A 27,901-nucleotide genomic window follows, 5' to 3' on the forward strand; every position below is an offset into this window, starting at 1 on the left:
AATTGTTGGCTGCTGCTTGGTTCCCTTTTCACTTCTAACTGCTTTTCACTTATTCCCTATGCCCACCGACTCTCCCCTCGTGTCCCTGCTCGGGCGCCATCTGTAAGGAAGTTCTCAGGCCGAGGTACAGCTTCTCAGTCTGTCCAGTGCCCGGTCCTTCCCCACAGCAAAATTTGTTGTGTGAGGACCTAAGGGGAGAGCCGTTCGCAGCGAAAGCGCACCCGTGGGGTGGATCGAGGCGCGGGTGAACCCGTGCTTGGGGAGCTGCCGAGACGTGTGTTGGGGGTCATGCGAGGCTGGAGGAGGGGGTTTGGGTCAGGGGTCGGAAGGGTAGGGGAGAGGGGAGCCCAGCTTAGCAGATGCCACATGATCCACGACTCACATCTGCGTCGCCGAGTCCCCAGGGCGAGGGTGTAGGAGAGGGAACCCAGCTTTGCGGATGCCGCGTGAATCCACGACTCACATCCAGCATCGCCGGGTCCCCCAAGGCGAGGGTGTAGGAGAGGGAACCCAGCTTTGCGGATGCCGCATGATCCACGACTCACATCCCCTTCGCCGGGCCCCCAGGGAATAGGGAAGAGAGGGGGTGGGGCTGAGGGACTCCTACGGGCGAAAGTTCTGAAACCGGTCGGTTGAGGTGGGTGTCTTTATTGTGGGGGGAATAAATGACAAAAATTTACAACATTTTCGGGAAAACTTCTGGTTCTGTGCGTACACCCTGCCTACTGCACCGATCTATCCCCCCAGAGCTCACATACGTGAGGTGGCTCACCCTTGCTTTCCCTTCCTTGGGTCCGGCGGCCGGTCCTCGTCACGTCGGTGGCTTCCTTTGCACACCGCGGTCACAGCTGGTTTTTATTCACCGCGTCCGGCTTATTGCGTACACGGCGCGGTCACGGCTAGTTTTTAAATCTATTTTGGCTTCCGCCGCACAACCGGTCTGGCTCAGCCCTCCGAGATCACTGCCGAGCCTGGTCCGCGCTGGACCGTGCCAGGTCTCTGCTTAACCTTTTGCAGCTTCTCCGCCGCTTCGTGGCTGCGCAGCTTTCGGCTGTCGGCCTCGGCTGCGTGGGCGATCGGCGGCTTCTCTGCCGCTTCGCTCTCTTGCATGCTGTTCCTTTGCCTTCGGCCGTTCTCTCTCTTGCTTTGGCTGCGTGGGCGTAAGAGCGACCGGCGAGTCTCTTCGTTTCCTTCTCTTCCATGTCGGCTCTCTTTGCTGCGTGGCCGTAGTAGGCGTCTCTCTTTCGTGTTGTCTCTTCGCTGCTAATAAGTAAAACGCCTCACTATTTTAGGGGTTTTCTTAGCCTATTTCTTATTTTAATTGGGGAAACTAAGGATTCATTGTTCGTTGTCTAAGTAATACTAATTATAATAGAAGTAATAAGAATCGGATAAAAAGTGATAATGAAATAATGAAATTAGATAACCAGCCGTCGGGGCGGTCCCTCCAGGGGATGGTGTCGCGGTTAGTGCTGTGGAGGCTTATGCCTTCACAATACTCATTTTGAGTATCGGGTATAAAAAAAACAAACAGAAACACAAATGAATTTTATAATTTATTCATATTTTTCCACTAATCCACTAATTTTTCCCGCAAGACGCACTTAGCACCAAAGACGCTCAGCTACAACGGTACAACAAATAAAACGAGAAGGCAGCAATTTTTGGTCGAATAACAACAACAGATCACCAAAAAAAAACGGGACACGTTGACTTATATATGTATGTAAATATATGTAATTCTTTCCAGCCATTGATTGTATTTATAATCCTATTAAATTTGTGGTTTAAGTTAGTGGAAGGCGCGGCTAAGAGGCAACGGTACAGCAACTGGAATTTCCAAGCAACTCCACTCAACGAAAAGAAGGCGAGCGAAAGAGAATTAGAAGATCACGCGATGCGTCGCTCCCAATGCGAAAACCGAACGCATCGCTGTATGCGTGTGCATGTGTGTGCAGTTGCGGTTTTTGACTGTGCATGTGAGAGCTCTATGTAAAGCCTCTGTAAGCAATAGCAACGCAATAATGAGCATAAGTATAGATTCTTGAGCGTTGAGGAAAAGTAAAATAAGCGGCTAATTTCTCCACCATTTGTATTGCAAAAATGTTTTTCGAGGTTTTTAACGAGCCCGATATGTAATGACCTCACCTCGGCCAGATTTCATTATATGTCATGTATATTCTCGATTTTTGCATATTTTATGTGGTTCTTTTCATCCTTCAATCAGCATGGAAGCTCAATTGTAAACTCTGGATTAAAATTGAACAATATTAAAAATGTGTTCGTGTAACCTCTTGGGGTGTGTACCTCTTGGCAATTTGCGTGAAAATGTTGGGGGGGGTGGTGGTGGGGGTACTTCAATTAACAACAAATTTGGAACGCGGAACATGAACAAAGGAATTGTGTATTGAACATAATCAGATTACTTGCCGTCGGGGCAAGCCATCTGAAACAGAAACTGATCGATGGTGCGAGTGGGACGGCCAGTCATGCGGTCCTTCAGCAAATATGGGAGCGGATTGTAGCGCGTCAGCATGCCCACGTTGCGGATGTCCAGGTGGGCCCAGTCGACGCACGGCACCAGCTCGTGCAGAACGGCGGCAGCGATGCAGCTGGAGGCGGGGCCACGTCCACGGTTGCTGATGTCAAAGGTCTCGTTCGGCATGATCAGCTCCTTGAAGTAGCGCCACAGGGGCAGACGCCAAACGCGATCCCCCGTAAGGGCACCGGCATTCTCGAACTGCTTGTAGACGAAGTTCGAATTGCTGAAAATCCCGGCTGCTGCTCCGCCCAGCGCTGGGCAGACGGCGTAGCCCACTGTAGCAATGTCCACGACCATGCGCGGCTTGTAGATCGTCTGGGCGTAGAGCAAGGGATCGGCCATGGCCATCACACCAGCCTTGCTGACGTCCACAAAGCCGAGTTTTGCCATTGAGGAGGGACACCACGTCGCCAGGCTTGGCCGCCATTCCGGAGGGCATGTTCTCGCACAGCGGCAGCAGTGCCGTTATGTTTAGGGGCAGCGATAGGGCGGCAGCGGCTCGGATGACGCCGACGCAGGCGGCTGCACCGGACATGCAGCCGCGGTACATGGACAAGCAGTCCTTGGGACGGAGGCAGAGGCCCCCGCTGTTGAATGTGATGCCCTTGCCCAGCAGGAGGATGGGCTTGTCCTCGGGTGCGGGGCCGCGGTAGGCGATTTCCAAGATGATCGGCGGCTCGCAGCTGCCCTTGGCCACCATCAAGAAGCTCTTCAAGCTCTTGGACTCGATCCAGTCCATGCTGCGTACCTCCACGGATACCCCGCAGGGGCACAGGGCATCCACCGTTGACTGGGCGAAGATTGGGGGCGTTATCTGATTGGCCGGCGTATCGGCCAGGCGACGGGCCAGGCTCTGCGATTCGGCCTTGAACAGGCCCCGCATCCAGGCATCCGAGTCGGGAGAGTCGTACAGCTCCAGTTTGGGAATGAGTGTGCGGTCCCGACGGCGCTTGTTGGTGTTGTAGCGCCAGACGGCCAAGGCGCTCCCCTCGGCCGCCTGCTCCGCATACTCCATCGACTCCACGAATACATCTGTGCAGCCCTGCAGTTGAAGGGCACGAGCCCCCACGCCGGCAGCGACGCGAGCGTTCTCCATTCCCTCGTCGATCATCTCCAGGTCGTTGAAGCCGGCCCCCTCCTGTCCCACGCCGACCACGGCCACCGCACGGAACTCCGCATCCACGTTCATGAAGACACGGCCTTTTCCCAGCTGGCCACTCAGGCCCGTCTCGCGTATGAGATCAGTGATCTTACCCTGGACGCGATCGTCAAACTTCTCGCCGGATGGTGTCATCTGGGGCTGGCGGTCGCCCTCCTTGGCGTACACGCCCACCACAACGCCTTTGATCACCGAGTCACATTTCTCGGCGTGGTGCCGTCGCTGTTCCACATCTCTGCGTCTGGCCAGGAATTTGTGCTGGACACGCCTGCACAGGGCGTGCATCAAGCGTACAGACTTCATCGCTTAATGATAGAGACAGTCCCTCGCGACAGGTTACGAAAGTACTCTTATTTTTCAGACAGTTCCAGACAAATTTAGCTTTTTTTCCGAATTAAAAAAATGTAAATCTAAAAAATAGAGAGAAAAGATGTGCTTCCAACAGCTGATTTGAAAGGAATGAGATATCCCAAGGCTTAAACTCTGGCAGGGAAACATTGCCAACGCCTGCTGAGATTCGAGGAATTATTGAATTTCCGAACAAAACGAAGAATAGGTCTCCGAAGAATAGGTCTCAAATCGAGGGAAGTATTCCACAGACATACATTTATATTTCGCGTAATCAAAAGAAACAAAAGATTTATCCCTCATCGGAATCGGATTGATTTGTCGGCTTGAGGCTGCCAAAGACCTTGGCCGGTATGGCCTTTTGTTCGAAGCGCAGTTTCTTCATGATGAGGCCCTCGTCATCGGTTTTGGTTGTGGCCTGGCCTGCCTCGTCCTGGTCTCCACTTGGCTGCTGCGGGTCCTCCTCCTCATCGTCGTCGTCGTCCTCGCTGTCGCCAATATCAATCTCATCCGGATTGACGACTGTATTTTCCTTGCCCTTGGCCCCGCACTGGGTCTCGCCGCGCACAAACATGATATTGGAGGCAGCCTTCTCGGCGGGCTTCTGCTTGGCCTCGGCCGCCGCCTGGCGGGCCTTCTCCTCGAGCAGCCGCATGGCATCCGGTCCGGAGCCAGCACCAGCATCGGCAGCCACACCATTCGTGTTCGTGTTGACAAACTGGGCAGCCATCATGTTGACCTGAGTGTTGTAGGTGGCCTGAATGGAACGCTTGATCCGCAGCATTTCACGCATCGTATCCTCGTTGCCATGACGCACCTCGAACTCCTTCCAGGTCTGCCAGAAGTCCGCCGTGATGCGGGGATCGCACACCTGTTGGGACAAAGCAGAAGAGAGCTTAGAATATTGACGATCCAACGGTTAAATGTCGACTCACCTGTGAGCGTAGATGGCCCTGGCTCGATCCACCTCGCCCAGCTTCGTCTCCAGCTCGGCGAATTTGACGCACATGTGGCGCATATGCTGCTCGGGCAGAGCCTCGATGGCCTTCTCGTAGATCTCCCTGGTGCGTGGCAGGCCGTAGATCTCGGCGGCCTTCTTCACGAATATGTTGTACATGTCGAACATCTCCTCTTCCTTGACGGCGGACGTGGCGCGATCGTAGACGGACATGGCATGCCGGGCCAGGCCGTGCTCCTCCTCCAGCTTCGCGTAGAGCAGGTAAAAGTACTTGGCATGCTCAGCGGGACACTGATCCAGGCACTGTTCGAAGAGGTCGCGCGCCCGCTCCAGCTTTGTGCCCCCATAGCGCGCGAGGAACTTGCTTAGATACGAGTTCCAGATGTCGTACACATTCGGCCACTTAAACAGGGCAATGCCCTTCGAGGAACATGCCATAGTTGATGATCACCTGCGGCGTGCAGATCTTCAGGTCGATGATGCGCTCGTAGACGGCCTTGCAGGTCTTGAAGGTGCCAAAGGACTCCTCCAGAACGGCGTACATGGACCACACCTTCAGGGATCTGTGGAGGCGCGACTGCACTGTCTCCGAGTCGTCGTGATACGCCACCTTCCGCTTGGGCATGGCCGTGGCACGTTGCATCAGCTTGAGGGCTGCCTCGAACTGCTGCTGACGCAGCTCCATTTCCGCCCACTCGCACCACACGGCGGCCAGATCCTCAACCTTGACGTACTTCACCTCGGTGCCCCGCTCGAAGACCACGCGGGCGTCCTCCACCTGGCCATTGGACTCGTAGAACTTGGCAAACTCCACCCAGAGGGTGTGCAGCTTTCCCACCGCCAGCTTGGGCTGGACTGTCTGTACGGCCTCGGTGTAGGTGTTGATGATCTCCGTGGGCTTGTCCTCGTACAGGTTGACCCGCTTGTGCCACTCGTGAACGTTGTGCGGATTCTGGCGCAGCAGGACACAGTTCAGCAGCAGCAGACGCCTCTCCATGAGGTATTCGAAGCGCGACAGGCGCAGCTCCACATCGATGTCGTCCTCCTCGGTGGCCCCCTCGTTCTTGGCAACCTCCACCATGCGCTTGTTCAACGACAGCTCCTCGAACTGCGCAAAGCTGGCCTCGCAAAAGGGCTCTGCTGCCCCAACAAAGGCCAAAAGACCGAGGACCAGGGGGGGCAAGGAGACAATAGAAGCCAAAAGATTGACAGAGGCGAGTGAATTCCGTAAATGTATCTAAACGATATTGCGGTTCACATTTTGCACTTTCGCACAATTAACTCAACTAATTGACATTTGAAAATACATGCGGTGAAAGGAAGTACATATGTACACATGTAAAGGACAACAGCAGGAGATAATTATAAGTGCAGGAATTTTAATTCAACCTTCAACCTCAGCCTTTGCATGGCTCTGGAGCTCGAAAGTGATTTACAAAAGAAGCACTTTAGTCGGAAACATAAACATTCATTCCCCACCTCTTCACAGCACTTGACCAGAAACAACAGCAACAACAAAAATCACAATTATAAAAGGAGTCAGGGCGAGGCATACACTGTCAAAAAAACAATATACGAGAATAAATAATTAAACCCATTTTCATATACGTTTCTCCCGATATTATTCTCTAAATTGAAAGAAAACAACAGGCATATATTTTCATTAGCTTTGAACTGAAAACCTTTTAAGATAAGCCGAAGTTGACTTTTTCGGTATTTTTCGTTATTTTTATAGTCCTTGTGGAGATAATGTTTTTTATCCCCAATCGGCCGACTAATTATTTCGAATTAAATAAAACTCGGCGCAGAAATAAAATTACGATATGTTCTTTAATGCGTGACATCCAAATTGCAAGTGTGGCTTGCCTGACCTTTACATTGCCGCTCCGATCGCTAAGCGCAGCTTCTCTCGGCTGACGTCGGTAGGCAGACGCAAAGCAAAGCGAAGAGCGAGCTGGCAGAGAGCGTTTAGCAGGGCAAGCACGCGCAAAGCTTTAACAAACAAATGAGTGACATAGACATAAGTAAGAAACAAAACAAGCGGCTGAGGGCCAAGAATTAGGTGCTATTTGGCAAGCAGCTAATCAGCTGGGTTCTGCTCCGAACATTCACCCCCCGTTGGAAGGCAAAGGCTTTCAACAGATCCATCCTGAAGGGGCAGAACCGCTATTTTTCCAACGGCCCTCTTGAAAAGGCCTCTTTGAGTGCGGATGACGGCTACTCTGATGGTTCCATCTTTTCCTGGGATGACGCTCTCAATGCGGCCAAGCGGCCACCTTAATGGTGGCAGCGTTTCCTCCTTGATCATGACGAGCGCTCCTAGCTTGATGTTTGGAGACGATGACCGCCACTTGCTCCGCTCCTGAAGAATCGAAAGATACGCCGTGCTCCATTTTCTCCAAAACGCCTGCTTCATTTGACACAGCCGCTGCCATCGACTAAGTAGGTTGACCCGGAGATGCGCCACATCTGGCTCGTCGAATGCAGCTTTCGGGGCTCCATTGAGAAAGTGGTTTGGCGTGAGCACATCTAGATCATCGGGACTTGCTGTAATTGCATAAAGCGGACGGGAATTTAACAAAGCAGAGATTTCACAAGCCAAGGTCTGAATTTCATCAAGAGTAAAAATGTAGGTCCCGACGATGCGATGAAAATGATATTTAGCTGCTTTAACAGCCGCCTCCCACAAACCCCCAAAATGAGTTGAGCGAGGGGGGATGAATTTCCAATCGATTATACTAGAAACGCAGAGATGGGACACAGCCGACGTATGAGGATCGCTGAGGAACATTTGCCGAAGCTCCAAAAGCTCATTTTTTGCTCCTACAAAATTTGTAGCGTTGTCTGAACAGATGATTCGAGGTTTGGGACGTAGACTTATAAAACGCCTTAATGCTGCCAGAAAGGATTCTGTAGATAGATCCCGAACGACTTCCAAATGAGTTGCTTTGGTGCTAAAGCATACGAAGACAGCGATGTAACATTTGATAGGAGGCCTGCTTCTGACTTCCGACTTGTGATAAAAGGGTCCGCAAAAGTCAACGCCCGTTGTGTGGAATGCTGGCTGTCAATTAATGCTGGCTCAGCACTGGCTTCAAACCAAAGCATCTAACACATTTGCGAAAGATTCCCGCAACATATTTGCGTCCACCAATAGGCCAGAATTTTTGCCGAAGCAGTCCGAGCAATCCTTGAGCTCCTGCGTGGAGAAACCTTTCGTGAAAGAAGATAATAATAGAGACAGTGACAGGATGTCCCTTAGGAAGCAGGATCGGGTGCTTCGCGTCGTAGTCCAATTCGGCATTTTGGAGGCGGCCTCCAACACGCAGCAATCCAAAGCTATCCAGAAATGCATTCAGTGAGGACATCGTGCTTTTTGGGGGTAGGGCCTGTTTGCTGGCGAGGGCCCTTATCTCTTCCGAAAATTGTTGCTGCTGTTTTGCCCTTATGAGCAAATGCGTACCATTTTTGATGTCGATTACGGTAAGTTGACCCTTCGACCGCGCTATGCCTTTGTCCTTGAGAATGTAGAATCGATATATGTAAGCAAAGACGCGCTGCATGGATCCGAATGAGTTTTGAAATTTGCAATCGTACGATACATCCCTTTCGTTTGAAACAACCAATGCTGCATGACGACGTTCTGGTACATCGGTCGGCAATTGTAAGCCTGCAGGCCACTCTGAGCTCTCAAGACGCAAGAATGGTGGTCCAGAGATCCAAAGGCTGCTATCCATTAGTTCAGCGGGCGTGGATCCACGTGATATGATGTCGGCAGGATTCAACTTTGTGGGCACGTGATGCCAAGTCATTCCAGCGGTGAGCTCCTGAATCCGCTGAACTCGATTAGAAACAAATATATTAAAATTCAATGGTGATTCTCGAATCCAGGCAAGGGCTATGGACGAATCCGACCAGCAATGTATTTGGCATGGAGCTGATAATCCCTTAACTATGGTGGACACTAGTTCGGCTAATACGAGGGCAGCGGATAGCTCAAGCTTGGGGATAGTCATACTTTTCAAGGGCGCGACTCTGGATTTAGAGCATAAGAGATGACTTTGCACAATGCCAAGAGCTTCCGAACGCATGTATACACAGTCGCCATATGCTGCTTGGCTCGCATCACAAAACGCGTGCATTTCTAATCTGGCTTGCTGCCGAAGCACGTAACGTGGAAACTTAAAGTTTTTAACCATCGACAACTGCGAAGTCAGCTCAATCCAAGTCGTATGTAGATCCTGGGGCAGGCTTTCGTCCCAATTCAACTTTAGGCTTTCGTTCCATAGCGACTGCATAAATATTTTAGCTTTTGTGATGATGGGAGAGATGAGCCCTAGAGGATCGTAGAACCTAGCTAGTGTAGACAGGACCGAACGCTTCGATATTGGGCCTGCAGCGGTTCCGACTTGAGCGAAGCTAAACAGAAGATTGTCCGCGGTGGGATCCCAAACTAGACCAAGCGCCTTGGTTACTTCAGTCCAGTCATGAAAGGTAAGGAACTTTTCGCGATCCGCCTCCGATACGCCTTCCAAAGCTGCGGGTTCATTGGAACACCATTTACGTATGGGAAAACATCCTTTCGAAAGTAGCTCCTTTACCTGCTGACGAATCTTGATGACAGAATCAATGCTGTCCCCTCCAGACATGAGATCATCGACATAGAAATCTCTTCGAACAACATCAGCTCCAAGCGGAAAACGCAACTCTTCATCAGTTGCCAATTGATGCATAGCACGAATTGCTAAGAAAGCGGCAGGTTTGGGTCCGGAAGTAACAGTCTCCAACTTGAACACCTGAATCTCCACCTTCGGGTCAATGCGCCATAGGATGCACTGCACGTGCGTATCGGGATGGGAAACGCGTACACAGCGGTACATTTTGCAGATATCGCCACACGAAGCAGAGTTATCAGAATTTTAGGTTGGATGGTGGGTCCAGCCATTAGCGCATAATTCAGTGATACTCCAGACGCTGTTTTGGCAGATCCATCGAACACTACGCGTAATTTGGTGGTTGTACTATCCTGCTTGTGGACGCAATGGTGAGGCAAGAAGTACTGCGGGAGGTCTGACTGCCACGAAGCTGGCGACATGTATCCTAAATCACGATACTCCTGGAGAAACTTCATATATTTTGCTTTAAGCTGTGCATTTTTTGCTAAATTGAGAAATCTACGTAGCGCCTGCTGATACGATTCTCCTAATTCCTCTAGACTGAATTTGGTTGGCAAACGCACGGAGTAAGCTCCGGACTCTAGGCGAATGCAGTTTGTGACGAAATGCTGTTCGCAATGAACATCTTCCTCCGAAATTGATGAGGGCGAATAATCCCCATCGACTTCCCAAAACCGCCTTACAATATCGCACAAATTAGTCTCGCAAGCGCAGATGACAGGGGGATCTTTTTTAAGACTTCCTGACACTATCCAGCCAAGTTTCGTCTTCTGCAATGTTGGCAATTGGTCTGACAGTCGAATCTGTCCAACGCACATTAATTCGAAGAACAAACCAGCACCTATCAACAGATCGACACGCTGGCCAATCCTTTGCGTCTAGGCCGAAGTTAGGCTGCATTCCTGTGATTGAGGCAGTGATAATTGCAGAGAGGAAACCGCGATAACTTTCGTCTTGAGATTGCAGGACGATGTCCACAGCCTTGCTGGATGGTAGAATTGACTCTCCAATACCGGCGATTTGAACGTGAGACGGGTGAGGATCTAACTGCAGCTGATTGGCGAGTCTCGATGTTATAAAGTTAACCTGAGAAGCGGAATCTAAAATGGCACGACATGGAATAAGCGATCCAAAACGGCCCCTGACATATACGATTGCAGTAGCTAGCAGCACGTTTTGGCTAGGCAGAGATTTTGACTCGAGGGGGGAGGGATAATATATTTGCTTGCTACTAGGGCACTTGCAGGATCATGCTGGGTCGATTCCGTGCTCGGCGACGGCAACTCAGCGTCAGCGCCCGACTGCATGTGGAGCAGTGTGTGATGCTTGGCTTGGCAATTTCTACATGCCCCTGACTTGCAGCGTTGCAATGAATGGCCTTTGTTGAGGCAGTTTAGACATAAATGGCGCTTCTTCACCTCCTTGTATCGAGAAAAAACATGGAGATCTAGAAATGCCTGGCATCGGGATATGTAGTGATCGGAGGATTTGCAATACTTGCATGTTGAGCTATTACGATCGTTAATGGAGGTGATTAGGGTTCTAGGTTTACTTTCTCCCACCTGCTGGCTAGGAATTGTTACCATAGCCGATCCCAAATTTTCCAGCATCCGACATCTTGCTTCCAAGAATGAGGCCATGCTTGACCACCGAGGCAATCCTGACGTCGGCAAGTTCTCTTCCCATTTCTCCTTGGTCTTGTGGTCCAATTTCGTGCCTATGATGAAGATCAGCAACGTATAAACGTGGGAACCGAAAGCAAAGGGATTACAGCTAATGCCTTTAGCTGTGCGAGCTGTCCGATTCCGCATTGTACTCCGCTTGTGTGTATTAGTGAGTTCGCTGCACTGCGTACCGCACTGCACTGACCGAATTGTCGCGACAGAGAAATTAATAGCCAGCAATGCGTGTATGTAGGTGTATGTAAGTGTGTTTTAGCACCGAATTGTGCTTAACCGCCGAAAATTTGCTAGGGCTAACGAATGTCGATCGCGAATGATTATTAATTGACACAGCAACTAAGAGATCAAGTCGGGGTCACCAAATTTTATGAGGAGATAATGTTTTTTATCCCCAATCGGCCGACTAATTATTTCGAATTAAATAAAACTCGGCGCAGAAATAAAATTACGATATGTTCTTTAATGCGTGACATCCAAATTGCAAGTGTGGCTTGCCTGCCCTTTACATTGCCGCTCCGATCGCTAAGCGCAGCTTCGCTCGGCTGAGGTCGGTAGGCAGACGCAAAGCGGAGATAGCGAAGAGCGAGCTGGCAGAGAGCGTTTAGCAGGGCAAGCACGCGCAAAGCTTTAACAAACAAATGAGTGACATAGACATAAGTAAGAAACAAAATAAGCGGCTGAGGATCAAGAATTAGGTGCTATTTGGCAAGCAGCTAATCGGCTGGGTTCTGCTCCGAACAGTCCTGTTTGCCTTTAGTATTTTCTCCTATAAGAAAGATGATTCTTGGTAAAAGTTTATCCCCTTATGTAAAGTGCCCTGTTGCTTTGGGGGAATTCACTCGGGGAATAGGATAGCTTCTCGGCAGACCAAAATTCAGGTACATCTGTGCGTCCTAACAGCACTGGGGGGGGAAGAAAAAGAAAAATAAACGCGCCACCTATAGGTCAAGGATCGTATCTGAGGAAAGTGTAATGGAAGTTGACAGTTGAAGGGTCGAGCAGAGAAAGTAGGGTCCGAGTGTCGAGGCAGAATAGCATTCGCTTTTTTTCGTCTTGGACACTGAGCCAACTGGTAGCTTCTAGTGAAGCTCAGGAAGTAGATTCGGAAAAGTGCGCGAGCTTGCTAGAAAGAGAAAGATAAGCAGTCAGCAAAGAAATTCCACTGCTAAATTGGGGCAGATCCGCGGTCGGAACTTTTGCTAACCCTTAGGTTTGGCACACCAGCCTCAGTTAAATCTCAAGGAACACCGCTTCAACATAAATCCACCTGGCAAGAGGAAGGCACAGCAGAGGGGAACCATAAACAAGGGGAACCTAGAGCGCAGCAGAGGCGATAATAATTCGGCTAAGGCTGGCCTACCCGAATCTCAGTTTAATCTCAAGGCAAAAAGAGCACCGCTTCAATATAAATGCACCTGGCAAGGGGAATGCAAAGCAGAGGGGAACCATAAACAAGGGGAAGCTAGAGCGAAGCAGAGACGAAAATAATTCGACCAAGGCTGGCCTAACTAGCTGAAGAAAGAGACAGTTGCCGTTGGGAAGCAGAACGTCGTGTATCGCGAGCAGATCAAAAGAAAACGAAAACTAATTTTCGATCAAACTTTTTTTGTAAACGGAAGAACCCTTCGTCTCAGTGCCGCAGTGTCATAGAACTCCAGTGGTTGAACCGAAACCGAAAAGCCAGAGCGAGTTAGCGGAAAGGTAGCGGGATCGGAAAGGAGAAAAGAATAGGAAGAGGAAGTAGCGCAAATGAGTAAAATAATGAATTTATAATAAGCTAAAGATAAAAAAAAAACATACCTATTAATTCCACTGCAAAGGGGTAAGGGGGATTTCGTTGTGCTCTCCTAGGGCGAGTGTGAGTGCAAGTGCCAGTTTACACATACAGGTACAACAAAAAAATAAATAAATAAAAAACTCTTGATCCCTCACGAAGATTTATCAGCTGGCATCGAGAAAGCGCTTTCGCCGATGGACCGCAACACAACAAAAGAAACAGTGAGTAAATAAAACCATAAAGCGAAGTCATTTTAATAATCGGTTCTGCCGATGATGACAATTGGCTAAATCACACTTGTTCTATTGGGGAGAAACGAAAAAGAAATGCGGTTACTTTGTAAGTCTGTCGAGCCGTCAATCGAGCGTTTAAGTTTGAGAGAGGGGATCAGCTGCTGACGCAGCAAGGCCAATCTTTGAGTTTCGAAGAATAAAAATAAAACTAAGTTTAAGCGCAGGGGAGTTAAGTTAAGGGAAATTGAAAATATTTGGAGAGGGTAAACTAAGTGCTAGTAATGTATTTAAATTTTAGCTATTAATGAATAAACTTATAATGTCTCCTAAAGCGTTGATCTTGATTTCCGATACCCAGCCCCTGTAGTAGCGAGCCCTAAAGAAAATGGGTCATAAAGAATAGAGGAAGATGGTAGACTATGACCAAGGAAGGGTGGGCGTGGTCCTTCATTCCAGCTGAGGACTTTTGATCCGTTCGTGTCGCGTGCGTGTGCATATGTGTAAGTAAAGTCTAATGGCCAAAAGTTTTGTTTCTCTCCGGTTCTGGAATTGTACTTGTACATGTCGTTAAGTTTCTTGCACGCTCTTTTAATATAAAAACGAGGGGAACGTTGTGAGTTGCTGCGGAGACCGCAACTCTACATTTATACCCGATACTTAGTCAGTATGGCTCTCCTCCGGCAGACGCCGCTAATATTAAACGACACGACAAAGAGTGCGTGCGAGAGAGACAGAAAATCAGTCTGAGCGTGACGTCGGGCGCTGCGTAGCCACAAAAATGATCCGATCTAATCCAGATTCAGCAATCTGATAGATATGGTCATTATCTATGATTCTGCGTTTTTAGTTTTGTCGAATGTGCAATATTGTGGATGCAACAGATTTTCGTTCTTTGTGGGTGCGGAAGGGGGGGTGGCGAGATTCTGAGACATACGTTTTATAGTGAGATCTAACAGAAGGGCGGATACCAAATTTGGTTACTCTAGCCTTAATAGTCTCTGAGATTTGTGGATGCCGCAGATTTTCGTCCTTTGCGGGGGCGGAAGAGGGTGTGGCGAAATTTTGACACGAAACGGTCAAGGTCCGATATCACAGGAGTGTGGATACCAAATTTGGTTGCAATGGCTCTTATAGGTTCTGATATCCTTGAACTCATATTTTGCAATTGGCAAAACAGACCATGAAACCTGTGTAATAGAGAGAGACAGAGCGAGAAAGAATGAAATTGTTTTCTTGATTCTGGCTATAATAATTATACGATCTGGTTGAGATTTTACACCCTAGAACATATAGTCATCCTCTACGATTCCGCGTTTTTGGTTTTCTCGTATCCTTAAAAATGTGGATGCCACAGATTTTCGTCCTTTGTGGGGGCGGAAGTGGGCTAAGGCGAAGTTTTGAAATATTTTTGTAGCAGTGACATATCACAGAAGTCTGGATCCAAAGCATCGTTGCTCTAGCTCTTATAGTCATTGAGCACTAGGCGCTGAAGGGGACGGACAGACGCACAGACGCACAGACGGACGGACGGACAGACGGACAAACGGACGGACGGACAGACGGACAGACAGACAGGGCTCAATCGACTCGGCTATTGATGCTGATCAAGAATATATATACTTTATGGGGTCGGAAACGATTCCTTCTGGACGTTACACACATCCACTTTTACCACAAATCTAATATACCCCAATACTCATTTTGATTATCGGGTATAACAAATATCGTAGGTCACAGAATAGACAAATAAAAAGAACACCACCCTTTTGCCGACGAGACACTAGCCGGAATGATAGCGTGCTGGTCGACCTCTGAGGAAAACATCAGTCCTACTAACCGTTGTCCACTACAACAATGATAATAATAAACATTTTTAGACTGTAGAGTTGCGGTCTCCGCAGCAACTCACAACGTTCCCCCTCGTTATATTTGGCGCCCAACGTGGGGAATCAAGAAAACAATTTCATTCTTTCTCGCTCTGTCTCTCTCTAACACACAGGTTTCATGGTCGGTTTTGCCAAATGCAAAATATGAGTTCAAGGATCTCAGAACCTATAAAAGCCAGAGCAACCAAATTTGGTATCCACACTCCTGTGATATCGGACCTTGACCGTTTCGTGTCCAAATTTCGCCACACCCCCTTCCGCCCCCGCACAGGACGAAAATCTGGGGCATCCACAAATCTCAGAGACTATTAAGGCTAGAGTAACCAAATTTGGTATCCGCACTTCTGTTAGATCTCACTATAAAACATATATCTCAGAATTTCGCCCCACCCTTTTCCGCCCCCACAAAGGACGAAAATCTGTTGCATCCACAATATTGCACATTCGAGAAAACTAAAAACGCAGAATCATAAATAATGACCATATCTATCAGATTGCTGAATCTGTATCAGATCAGATCATTTTTATAGCCAAAAGGAACAAATCAATTTGCAGACTGATTTTCTGTCTCTCTCGCACGCACTCTTTGTCGTGTCGTTTAATATTAGCGGCGTCTGCCGGGTATAACTGTAGAGTTGCGGTCTCCGCAGCAACTCACAACGTTCCCCCTCGTTATATTTGGCGCCCAACGTGGGGCCACAACGTAGATGTACTAACGTACATTATACGAGTGTGGCTCACTTTTCATTACTGATGGCCAACTTATTTTTCTTTCATATTTCACGATCAACCTTTCAGATCAAAGAAATCAGTGACGGTTTTGTGCACTGCTTAGTGTCACCAAAGCAGAGTGGCTAAACTTATTCCTTAATTTCCTTCTTATTTCATTCCCTAATCAAGCATTGGACTCCAGGGGGAGGCCTCTTAGTGACTTCTACCTGACCATGACGGATGTGGGTTTGAATGATCTAACTATTTTCAATGAGTTTCGGCAGCTATGTGAAGTGATACGGAAAACAGCGGAATTGGCTCTAAGGAGGTGGCCACATCTATCGTAGTTAAGCTCGAACTCATTTTTCTAACTAATTGTGTAGGATTCGCCCACGGAAGTCCGATATCAAACGCATAGGAAATGCAGGCTAGTCGATTAAATTTGGTACGCCTGACCACGGGTGATGGACAAGTGAGTGAGTCTTCTAAAAGCTAGTACTGATGTGCATGGGAGGTCAAAATGAGGATGGCATGGATAACAGGCGGAGTGACTTTAGAAGTTGCCACTGTCCACTGTTCTTATGAGGCCGCCGCAGGGAGCTAAAATATCGGAAATCAGTCAATTTTATGAGCTATCTTATCGAAAAAAAATATATTTTTTGTTATCAATTATCAAATTTAAAACTATATCCTTACATCTTACATCTTTATTATAAAACGAGGGGGAACGTTGTGAGTTGCTGCGGACACCGCAACTCTACGGTTATACCCGATACTAAGTCAGTATGGCTCTCCTCCGGCAGACGCTGATAATATTAAACGACACGACAAAGAGTGCGTGCGAGAGAGACAGAAAATCAGTCTGAGCGTGACGTCGGTCGCTGCGTAGCCACTGCAAATTGACTTGTTCCTATTGGCTATTAAAATGATCTGATCTGATCCAGATTCAGCAATCTGATAGATATGGTCATTATCTATGATTCTGCGTTTTTAGTTTTCTCGAATGTGCAATATTGTGGATGCAACAGATTTTCGTCTTTTGTGGGGGCGGAAAAGGGTGGCGCGAAATTCTGAGATACATGTTTAATAGTGAGATCTAACAGAAGTGCGGATACCAAATTTGGTTACTCTAGCCTTAATAGTCTCTGAGATTTGTGGATGCCCCAGATTTTCGTCCTTTGCGGGGGCGGAAGGGGGTGTGGCGAAATTTGGACACGAAACGGTCAAGGTCCGATATCACAGGAGTGTGGATACCATATTTGGTTGCTCTGGCTCTTATAGGTTCTGAGATCCTTGAACTCATATTTTGCATTTGGCAAAACCGACCATGAAACCTGTGTGTTAGAGAGAGACAGAGCGAGAAAGAATGAAATTGTTTTCTTGATTCTGGCTATAATATATATACGATCTGGTTGAGATCTTACATTCTAAAACATATAGTCATCCTCTACGATTCTGCGTTTTTGGTTTTATCGTATCTTTAAAAATGTGGATGCCACAGATTTTCGTCCTTTGTGGTGGTGGAAGTGGGCGGGGCGAAGTTTTGAAATATTTTTGTAGCAGCGACATATCACAGAAGTCTGGATACAAACCATGGTTGCTCTAGCTCTTATAGTCTTTGAGCACTAGGCGCTGAAGGGGACGGACAGACGGTCGGACGGACAGACGGACAGACGGACAGACAGACATGGCTCAATCGACTCAGCTATTGATGCTGATCAAGAATATATATACTTTATGGGGTCGGAAACGATTCCTTCTGGACGTTACACACATCCACTTTTACCACAAACTAATATACCCCAATACTCATTTTGAGTATCGGGTATAATTACTACTATCTACTTCATTAGCCCAACATTGAGAATCGCGACGTCGGTTGTTTATCAACATGGGGTTAGATAGATCAGACGATGAAACGGAGGCTGCGCCTCCAAAGTGCACTTTATGCTTGAAGGAACTAGCTGAAGCGGATAAATATGTGACAAAGTGCAACCATGAGTTTCACAAGTCCTGTATAAAGACCCATTTTATGGCAATAAACACTTGCCCAACTTGTCAAACTCAGTGCATCGCCACAAAGTCTTTTCAACCCGTTCAGTTACCTTCAAGAACGCGTTCGGGGCAGGGAACCTCAGAAGATGGGAATGCAAGGGCACAACTCAAAGATCAACCTTCAACAAGCTCTAAGCTCGAGCAGCATGACCGCACAGATAAACGCAGCGGTTATGAAAATGCAAAACGAACTATTGTCACAGTTGACAGAGAAGATGGCAAACCTAATAACCACAAGCCTCGAATCTCACGTGGGTGCACCACAGCAACCACCGACCCCCCATCTGACTGACAACGCATCTCTGGATCACCTCTTAGGGCTCTCCGGAGCAAATGAGGATATGGGATCCCCGCAACCACGGCGATCAATAGCTAGGTCCATTGGCACAGACTTGGCTCAAAGGCCAGATAAAGTTGGTCACATTATGAATAGTTGGAAACTTCGGTTCAATGGAGCTTCTGATGGTCTAAATGTGGACAGCTTTATTTATCGAGTGGAGGCCCTGACCCATCAAACCCTTGACGGGAATTTCGCCCTGTTATGCGGAAACGCAAACACCTTGTTTGAAGGCAAAGCTTCCGACTTTTACTGGCGGTACCACAAGACCGTTGGTATGGTGCGATGGAAGGACCTTTGCATGGCTTTGAGAAAGCATTTCAGGGACCCTCGGACAGACGTTGATATTAGACAAATGATAAGAGACAGGAAACAATAAGAAAAGGAGTCGTTTGAGGTATTTCTTGAATCTATCCAGAAGCTTACTGACCGACTAGATCAGCCGCTATCGGACAAGACCTTAATAGAAATTGTTCGACGAAATCTACGGCCGGAGATCCAGAACGAAATTTTGAATATTCCGATAAATTCGATCGAAACGTTGAGGGACATCTGCAGAAAAAGACAATGTTTCTTGGTAGAGGTGCAATGTACGCACGGATATCAAAAGCTAGGACCTTTCAAAAAGCAAGTCGCGGAGCTCGTAGAGGAAGCGATCAGTCACGAGGCAACTGAATTTTCAGAGGGGGAAGCTAATGACGGAATAGGGGCAATGGCGTTAGTATGCTGGAACTGTAGGAAAGAGGGACATAGATACCAGGACTGTGCAGCGAAGCGGAAGATATTTTGCTACGGTTGTGGTATCCCGAATACTTATAAACCGTCCTGCCAAAGGTGTCAAAAAAACGGGAAGGGGAACCCATCAGACACTCGTCAGCTGACAGGTGTTCCACACCGAAAACCGACGAAGCAGGATTAGAAGCAGAGAATCGTACTGATGGACAGGGAAAGATGCCCGAATTGGCTCAGGTAGCGGAACCTTTGTACTGGCACAGAAGAATAGATAGTTTTAGAAACTTAGTTTTACCTATTAGGTCGCAGAAAATAAGAAGTGTCTCGAGAAGCACGAAGCGTCTTAAGGCATTTTGGGAAGCTTCAAAAGTCATAAACTTTTGTTAGACACGGGTGCGGGGATGAGTTGTGTGGGAGGGCAACTAGCCAAAGATTTGATATGTAGCGGAAGACCTTTCAAGAAGATAATGTCAAGCGCAAGTACAGCAGATGGAAAAAGGCAACAGATAGTAGGCAAATTAAGGACTAACATGGAATTTAAGGGAGAATCCAAGGAGATAAAACTATTTATCATTCCCTCTCTAAGTCAAGACTTATACTTGGGGATAGATTTTTGGAAAATCTTCAACCTATTACCATTGCCGTTACAGATAGCAGGAATAGAGGCATCTCAGAATAAACACATCTTGTCACCTGCCCAAGAATTCGCTTTAAAAACAATAGTGGATCAGTTTCCTTCCTTTGCTGTTTCTGGTCTCGGTAAGACATCAATTCTGAGCCACGTGATAGATACGGGAAACGCTAAGCCCATCAAACAACGGCATTTTTCGGTTTCACCTGCCATAGAGAAGCTGATCTACGCGGAAGTAGACAGGATGATCAAGCTTGGGGTAATTGAGGAGTCGGAAAGCGTATGGGCCTCGCCTGTTGTCTTAGTCCAAGAAACAAGGAAAGTGAGACTTTGCTTGGACAGTAGAAAGGTGAATGCAGTAACTGAGAAAGATGCCTATCCGCTTCCCCACATTGATGGCATTCTAAGCAGACTGCCAAGAGCAAATTTTATATCAAGCCTGGACTTAAAATACGCTTTCTGGCAAATTCCGCTAGATGTAGGCTCAAGACCCAAGACGGCGTTCCCTATACCAGGTAGACCCTTGTATCAATATAAGGTTATGCCATTCGGGCTGCGTAATGCGTCTCAAACGATGTCGAGACTGATGGATAAAGTCATTCCGTTTGCACTTCGCAACGAAGTATTCGTGTACTTGGATGATTTGCTCATAATCTCTGATAGCTTTGCCTCACACATGAAAGTGCTGGAGACGGCTTCTTCGAAAATTCGAAAGGCTGGACTGACAATAAACATCGAAAAAAGTCATTTTTGCATGCAATCGGTTAAGTATCTCGGGCATGTAATAGGTGAAGGGGGCATAAAGACCGATCCCGATAAGATTTCGGCCACTACCAACTTCCCTTTCCCAAAAACATTGAGAGCACTGAGAAGCTTTTTAGGCATGGCTGGCTGGTATAGGAAGTTTATTCTCAGTTTTGCTTCAGTTTCAGCTCCATTGACTGATCTGCTGAAACCAAAGCAGAAATTTGTCATGTCCAGTGAGGGAGAAAAAGCATTTTAGCGGCTGAAAGAATTGCTCTGCAGTGCTCCTGTTTTGCGTAGCCCAGACTTCACTAAGCCATTTTACATCCATTGCGATGCAAGCAAATCAGGAGTTGGAGGGGTGCTAGTTCAGAAGACGGACGAGGGAGAGGAATTACCCATCGCTTTTGTGTCAAAAAAATTAAATAGGGCACAGAGAAATTATACCGTTACGGAGCAGGAGTGCTTAGCTGCACTGGTCAGCATAAAGCGATTTAGGGCGTATGTCGAGGGCCACGAGTTTACGGTTATCACGGACCACGCCTCATTAAAGTGGCTAATGTCACAAAGCGACCTGCACTCAAGATTAGCTAGATGGGCACTCAAACTCCAAGGCTTTCGATTTAAGATTGACCACAGAAAAGGGAAGTACCTGACGTTTTATCGAGAGTCCATGAAGATGACATAGCGGCTATGGATATGAACCAGGGGCTATTGGTAGATACAGATTCCCCACACTTTAAATCGGCAGATTATTTAGATCTAGTAGAGCGTGTAGAAGACAATAGTTCGAAACTGCCAGATGTAAAAGCTGTTGATGATTTGATCTATCGTCGAGCAGAACACTCAACAGGGGATCTAGTGCATGATTCTTTTGCATGGAAGCTCTGGGTACCGAAAGAGATGATAAAGAAAGTGTTGGAAAGAGCACATGACCATCCCTTGGCCTCCCATGGAGGGATACATAAGACTTTGGAGCGTATCAGGCGCTATTATTATTGGCCGGGTCTGGTGAATGACGTGAAGACACACTTAAATGCCTGCAGTCAATGCAAAACAACAAAACCACCCAACACCACATTAAGACCTCCTATTGGAATACCGGCGGAATCACTGAGGTTTTTCCAAAGGCTCTACATCGACTTTCTGGGGCCATATCCAAGATCGCGAAGCGGACATGTTGGGATATTTATTGTACTAGATCACTATTCGAAGTTTGTTTTTCTAAAGCCCGTCAAGAAATTAACAGCAGAGGTGGTAATAAGGTATCTAAAGGAGGAACTGTTCCACACGTTTGGCGTACCGGAAACCATTTTCTCAGACAATGGCTTCCAGTTTAGAGCAGACGCGTTCCAACATCTATTGAGAACTCACAGAGTAAAGCATACGTTGACGGCCGTGCATGCGCCGCAAGCAAATGCATCGGAGCGAGTAAATCGCTCGGTTATCGCTTTCATTAGAGCATATGTTCGACTGGATCAGAAGGATTGGGATGAGCATCTGAGCAGCATTTGCTGCGCCTTAAGATCGGCAATCCATTCGGGGATAGGGGCTACTCCTTACTATATGGTGTTTGGGCAGCAGATGATCTCATCCGGGGAAACTTATTCGCTTTAGAGGTCGTTAAAATTGCTGGAAGACAGGGCAGCAAGTTTTACGAAAGAAGATTCGCTGGAGGTAATCCGGAAAAAGGCCAGCGAGGTCATGCAAAAGCAAAATATGCGAAATCAACGGCAGTATGATAAAAGATCTCGGGAAGTGTCGTATAAAGTTGGACAAGAGGTATTTAGGAGAAATTTTAAGCAAAGCAGTTTCCCAGCTGATTACAATGCAAAACTTAGCAAGGTATTTGTGAAGGCGAGAGTTCGGAAAAAGATAGGGAATTCTATCTATAAACTAGAAGATTTACAGGGTAAAAGTATTGGCAGGTATCATGCGAAGGACATGCGGCAGAAGTGGCACCTAAGCTACGGGTTGGATCAGCCTTGTGCTTTCGGCCGTGTGACAGCTCTGTTTCGCTACCCCAAGTCTGATTTTGGCAGGGGGGAATTTGTAAAGTGCCCTGTAGCTTTAGGGGAAATTACCTGGGGAAGAGGATAGCTTCTCGGCAGACCAAAATTCAGGTACATCTGTGCGTCCACACAAACGCGCCACCTATAGGACAAGGATCGTATCTGAGGAAAGAGTAATGGAAGTTGACAGTTGAAGGGTCGAGCAGAGAAAGTAGGCTCCGAGTGTCGAGGCAGAATAGCATTCGCTTTTTTTCGTCTTGGACACTGAGCCAAGTGGTAGCTTCTAGTGAAGCTCAGGAAGTAGATTCGGAAAAGTGCGCGAGCTTGCTAGAAAGAGAAAGAAAAGCAGTCAGCAAAGAAATTCCACTGCTAAATTGGGGCAGATCCGCGGTCGGAACTTTTGCTACCCCTTAGGTTTGGCACCCCAGCCTCAGTTAAATCTCAAGGCACACCGCTTCAACATAAATCCACCTGGCAAGGGAAGGCACAGCAGAGGGGAACCATAAACAAGGGGAACCTAGAGCGCAGCAGAGGCGATAATAATTCGGCTAAGGCTGGCCTACCCGAATCTCAGTTTAATCTCAAGGCAAAGAGCACCGCTTCAACATAAATCCACCTGGCAAGGGGATGGCACAGCAGAGGGGAACCATAAACAAGGGGAACCTAGAGCGCAGCAGAGGCGAGAATAATTCGACCAAGGCTGGCCTAACTAGCTGAAGAAAGAGACAGTTGCCGTTGGGAAGCAGCACGTCGTGTAATCCGAGCAGATCAAAAGAAAACGAAAACTAATTTTCGATCAAACTTTTTTTGTAAACGGAAGAACCCTTCGTCTCAGTGCCGCAGTGTCATAGAACTCCAGTGGTTGAACCGAACGCAGAAGGAGAGAGAGTGCGAGTGCACGGGTAAGGAGAAAAGAATAGGAAGAGGAAGTAGAGCAAATGAGTAAAATAATGAATTTATAATAAGCTAAAGATAAAAAAAAAACATACCTATTAATTCCACTGCAAAGGGGTAAGGGGGATTTCGTTGTGCTCTCCTAGGGCGAGTGTGAGTGCAAGTGACAGTTTACACATACAGGTACAACAACAAAATAAATAAATAAAAAACTCTTGATCCCTCAGGAAGATTTATCAGCTGGCATCGAGAAAGCGCTTTCGCCGATGGACCGCAACACAACAAAAGAAACAGTGAGTAAATAAAACCATAAAGGGAAGTCATTTTAATAATCGGCTCTGCCGATGATGACAATTGGCTAAATCACACTTGTTCTATTGGGGAGAAACGAAAAAGAAATGCGGTTACTTTGTAAGTCTGTCGAGCCGTCACTCGAGCGTTTAAGTTTGAGAGAGGGGATCAGCTGCTGACGCAGCAAGGCCAATCTTTGAGTTTCGAAGAATAAAAATAAAACCAAGTTTAAGCGCAGGGGAGTTAAGTTAAGGGAAATTGAAAATATTTGGAGAGGGTAAACTAAGTGCTAGTAATGTATTTAAATTTTAGATATTCATGAATAAATTTATAATGTCTCCTTAAACGTTGATCTTGATTCCGATACCCAGCCCCTGTAGTAGCGAGCCCTAAAGAAAAGGAGTCATAAAGAATAGAGGAAGAATGCAGATTATGACCAAGGAAGGGAGGGCGTGCTCCATCCTTCCAGCTGAGGACGACTTTTGATCCGTTCGTGTCGCGTGCGTGTGCATATGTGTAAGTGAAGTCTAATGGCCAAAAGTTTTGTTTCTCTCCGGTTCTGGAATTGTACTTGTACATGTCGTTAAGTATCTTGCACGCTCTTTTAATATAAAAACAAATATCGTAGGTCTCAGAATAGACAAATAAAAAGAACACCACCCTTTTGCCGACGAGACAGTAGCCGGAATGATAGCGTGCTGGTCGACCTCTGAGGAAAACCTCAGTCCTACTAACCGTTGTCCACTACACTTATTTGCTTCCATACTAAACATGAAGCTAGCAAAATGCTATCGATCTATTTTGTTTTATATCTTTTTAGTTCATCGCCTATAATCGTACAGCAAAGAAAAACAAAAACATTTTCTTACCTTCTTCTTGGTTCTTCCACTTTTGCTGCATTCTCTCTTTCTGTTCTATCCTTGCCGTTTCCATTCTGTCGTTATATTCACACACACACCCACACACAAAAGCACTATTATAAAAAAAAAAACAAACAGAAACACAAATGAATTTTATTCATTTAATTTATTCATATTTTTCTTTCCGCGATCAGCTCTTTTTGTGCGCGAATAATCCACTAATTTTTCCCGCAAGACGCACTTAGCACCAAAGACGCTCAGCTACAACGGTACAACAAATGAAACGAGAAGGCAGTAATTTTTGGTTGAATAACAAATCACCAAAAAAAAACGGGACACGTTGACATATATATGTAAATATATATATGTAAGTATATGTAATTCTTTCCGGCCATTGATTGTATTGATAATCCTATTAAATTAGTGGTTTAAGTTAGTGGAAGGCTCGGCTAAGAGGCAACGGTACAGCAACTGGAATTTCCAAGCAACTTTACTCAACGAAAAGAAGGCGAGCGGAAGAGAATTAGAAGATCACGCGATGCGTCGCTCCCAATGCGAAAACCGAACGCATCGCTGTATGCGTGTGCATGTGTGTGCAGTTGCGGTTTTTGGCTGTGCACGTGAGAGCTCTATGTAAAGCCTCTGTAAGCAATAGCAACGCAATAATGAGCATAAGTATAGATGCTTGAGCGTTGAAGTGAAATGATGAACAGCAGTGCCGTTATGTTTAGGGGCAGCGATAGGGCGGCGGCGGCTCGGATGACGCCCACGCAGGCGGCTGCACCGGACATGCAGCCGCGGTACATGGACAAGCAGTCCTTGGGACGGAGGCAGAGGCCCCCGCTGTTGAATGTGATGCCCTTGCCCAGCAGGAGGATGGGCTTGTCCTCGGGTGCGGTGCCGCAGTAGGCGACTTCCAAGATGATCGGCGGCTCGCAGCTGCCCTTGGCCACCATCAAGAAGCTGTTCAAGCTCTTGGACTCGATCCATGCTGCGTACCACCACGGATACCCCGCAGGGGCACAGGGCATCCACCGTTGACTGGGCGAAGATTGTGGGCGTCATCTGATTGGCCGGCGTATCGGCCAGGCGACGGGCCAGGTTCTGCGATTCGGCCTTGAACAGGCTCCGCATCCAGGCATCCGAGTCGGGAGAGTCGTACAGCTCCAGTTTGGGAATGAGTGTGCGGTCCCGACGGCGCTTGTTGGTGTTGTAGCGCCAGACGGCCAAGGCGCTCCCCTCGGCCGCCTGCTCCGCATACTCCATCGACTCCACGAATACATCTGTGCAGCCCTGCAGTTGAAGGGAACGAGCCCCCACGCCGGCAGCGACGCGAGCGTTCTCCATTCCCTCGTCGATCATCTCCAGGTCGTTGAAGCCGGCCCCTCCTGTCCCACGCCGACCACGGCCACCGCACGGAACTCCGCATCCACGTTCATGAAGACACGGCCTTTTCCCAGCTGGCCACTCAGGCCCGTCTCGCGTATGAGATCAGTGATCTTACCCTGGACGCGATCGTCAAACTTCTCGCCGGATGGTGTCATCTTGGGCTGGCGGTCGCCCTCCTTGGCGTACACGCCCACCACAACGCCTTTGATCACCGAGTCACATTTCTCGGCGTAGTGCCGTCGCTGTTCCACATCTCTGCGTCTGGCCAGGAATGTGTGCTGGACACGCCTGCACAGGGCGTGCATCAAGCGTACAGACTTCATCGCTTAATGATAGTGACAGTCCCTCGCGACAGGTTACGAAAGTTCTCTTTTTTTTCAGACAGTTCCAAACAAATTTTGATTTTTTTCTGAATAAAAAAAATGAAAAACTAAAAAATAGAGAGAATAGATGTGCTTCCAACAGCTGATTCGAAAGGAATGAGATATCCTAAGGCTCAAACTCTGGCAGGGAAACATTGCCAACGCCTGCTGAGATTCGAGGAATTATTGAATTTTCGAACAAAACGAAGAATAGGTCTCCGAAGAATAGGTCTCAAATCGAGGGAAGTATTCCACAGACATACATTTATATTTCGCCTAATCAAAAGAAACAAAAGATTTATCCCTCATCGGAATCGGATTGATTTGTCGGCTTGAGGCTGCCAAAGACCTTGGCCGGTATGGCCTTTTGTTCGAAGCGCAGTTTCTTCATGATGAGGCCCGCGTCATCGGTTTTGGTTGTGGCCTGGCCTGCCTCGTCCTGGTCTCCACTCGGCTGCTGCGGGTCCTCCTCCTCATCGTCGTCGTCGTCCTCGCTGTCGCCAATATCAATCTCATCCGGATTGACGACTGTATTTTCCTTGCCCTTGGCCCCGCCCTGGGTCTCGCCGCGCACAAACATGATATTGGAGGCAGCCTTCTCGGCGGGCTTCTGCTTGGCCTCGGCCGCCGCCTGGCGGGCCTCCTCCTCGAGCAGCCGCATGGCATCCGGTCCGGAGCCAGCACCAGCATCGGCAGCCACACCATTCGTGTTCGTGTTGACAAACTGGGCAGCCATCATGTTGACCTGAGTGTTGTAGGTGGCCTGAATGGAACGCTTGATCCGCAGCATTTCACGCATCGTATCCTCGTTGCCATGACGCACCTCGAACTCCTTCCAAGTCCGCTGTGATGCGGGGATCGCACACCTGTTGGGACAAAGCAGAAGAGAGCTTAGAATATTGACGATCCAACGGTTAAATGTCGACTCACCTGTGAGCGTAGATGGCCCTGGCTCGATCCACCTCGCCCAGCTTCGTCTCCAGCTCGGCGAATTTGACGCACATGTGGCGCATATGCTGCTCGGGCAGAGCCCGACATGCGGACATGGCACGCCGGGCCAGGCCGTGCTCCTCCTCCAGCTTCGCGTAGAGCAGAAGACCACGCGGGCGTCCTCCACCTGGCCATTGGACTCGTAGAACTTGGCAAACTCCCCCCAGAGGGTGTGCAGCATTCCCACCGCCAGCTTGGGCTGGACTGTCTGCACGGCCTCGGTGTAGGTGTTGATGATCTCCGTGGGCTTGTCCTCGTACAGGTTGACCCGCTTGAGCCTCTCGTGAACGTTGTGCGGATTCTGGCGCAGCAGGACACTGTTCAGCAGCAGAAGACGCCTCTCCATGAGGTATTCGAAGCGCGACAGGCGCAGCTCCACATCCATGTCGTCCTCCTCGGTGGCCTCCTCGTTCTTGGCCACCTCCTCCATGCGCTTGTTCAACGACAGCTCCTCGAACTGCGCAAAGCTGGCCTCGCAAAAGGGCTCTGCTGCCCCAACAAAGGCCAAAAGACCGTGGACCAGGGGGGGGCAAGGAGACAATAGAAGCCAAAAGATTGACAGAGGCGAGTGAATTCCGTAAATGTATATAAACGATATTGCGGTTCACATTTTGCACTTTCGATCAATTAAC

General features: G+C 48.0%; 1 protein-coding gene and 1 pseudogene across 1 annotated transcript; both read right to left on the bottom strand.

Annotated features, from left to right (window-relative positions):
* Positions 1 to 2,389: 2,389 nt before the first annotated feature.
* Positions 2,390 to 26,316, bottom strand: LOC117193178 (annotated as a pseudogene).
* A 99-nt stretch (positions 26,317 to 26,415) lies between these two features.
* Positions 26,416 to 27,699, bottom strand: LOC117193988 (pre-mRNA-splicing factor syf1 homolog). Its single transcript, XM_033398629.1, has 3 exons — positions 27,530 to 27,699; positions 27,210 to 27,473; positions 26,416 to 27,145 (listed from the first exon to the last, which is right to left on the bottom strand). Exons 1-3 carry the CDS (start codon positions 27,697 to 27,699, stop codon positions 26,578 to 26,580), a joined length of 1,002 nt encoding a protein of 333 aa, XP_033254520.1. The 3' UTR covers positions 26,416 to 26,577.
* Positions 27,700 to 27,901: the final 202 nt, after the last annotated feature.

This window comes from Drosophila miranda (genome assembly GCF_003369915.1).
Source record: "Drosophila miranda strain MSH22 chromosome Y unlocalized genomic scaffold, D.miranda_PacBio2.1 Contig_Y2_pilon, whole genome shotgun sequence".
In the NCBI taxonomy this organism is placed as follows: Eukaryota; Metazoa; Arthropoda; class Insecta; order Diptera; family Drosophilidae; genus Drosophila; species Drosophila miranda.

What these genes read in the sequence shown, in the direction of transcription:
- LOC117193988 (XM_033398629.1), bottom strand. Translation starts at nt 27,699, where the DNA reads ATGGAGGAGGTGGCCAAGAACGAGGAGGCCACCGAGGAGGACGACATG. An exon ending in AGGCTCAAGCGGGTCAACCT is followed by an intron (nt 27,474 to 27,529) that starts GTACGAGGACAA and finishes CCGTGCAGACAG; the next exon opens with TCCAGCCCAAGCTGGCGGTG. An exon ending in AGGGCCATCTACGCTCACAG is followed by an intron (nt 27,146 to 27,209) that starts GTGAGTCGACAT and finishes TTGTCCCAACAG; the next exon opens with GTGTGCGATCCCCGCATCAC.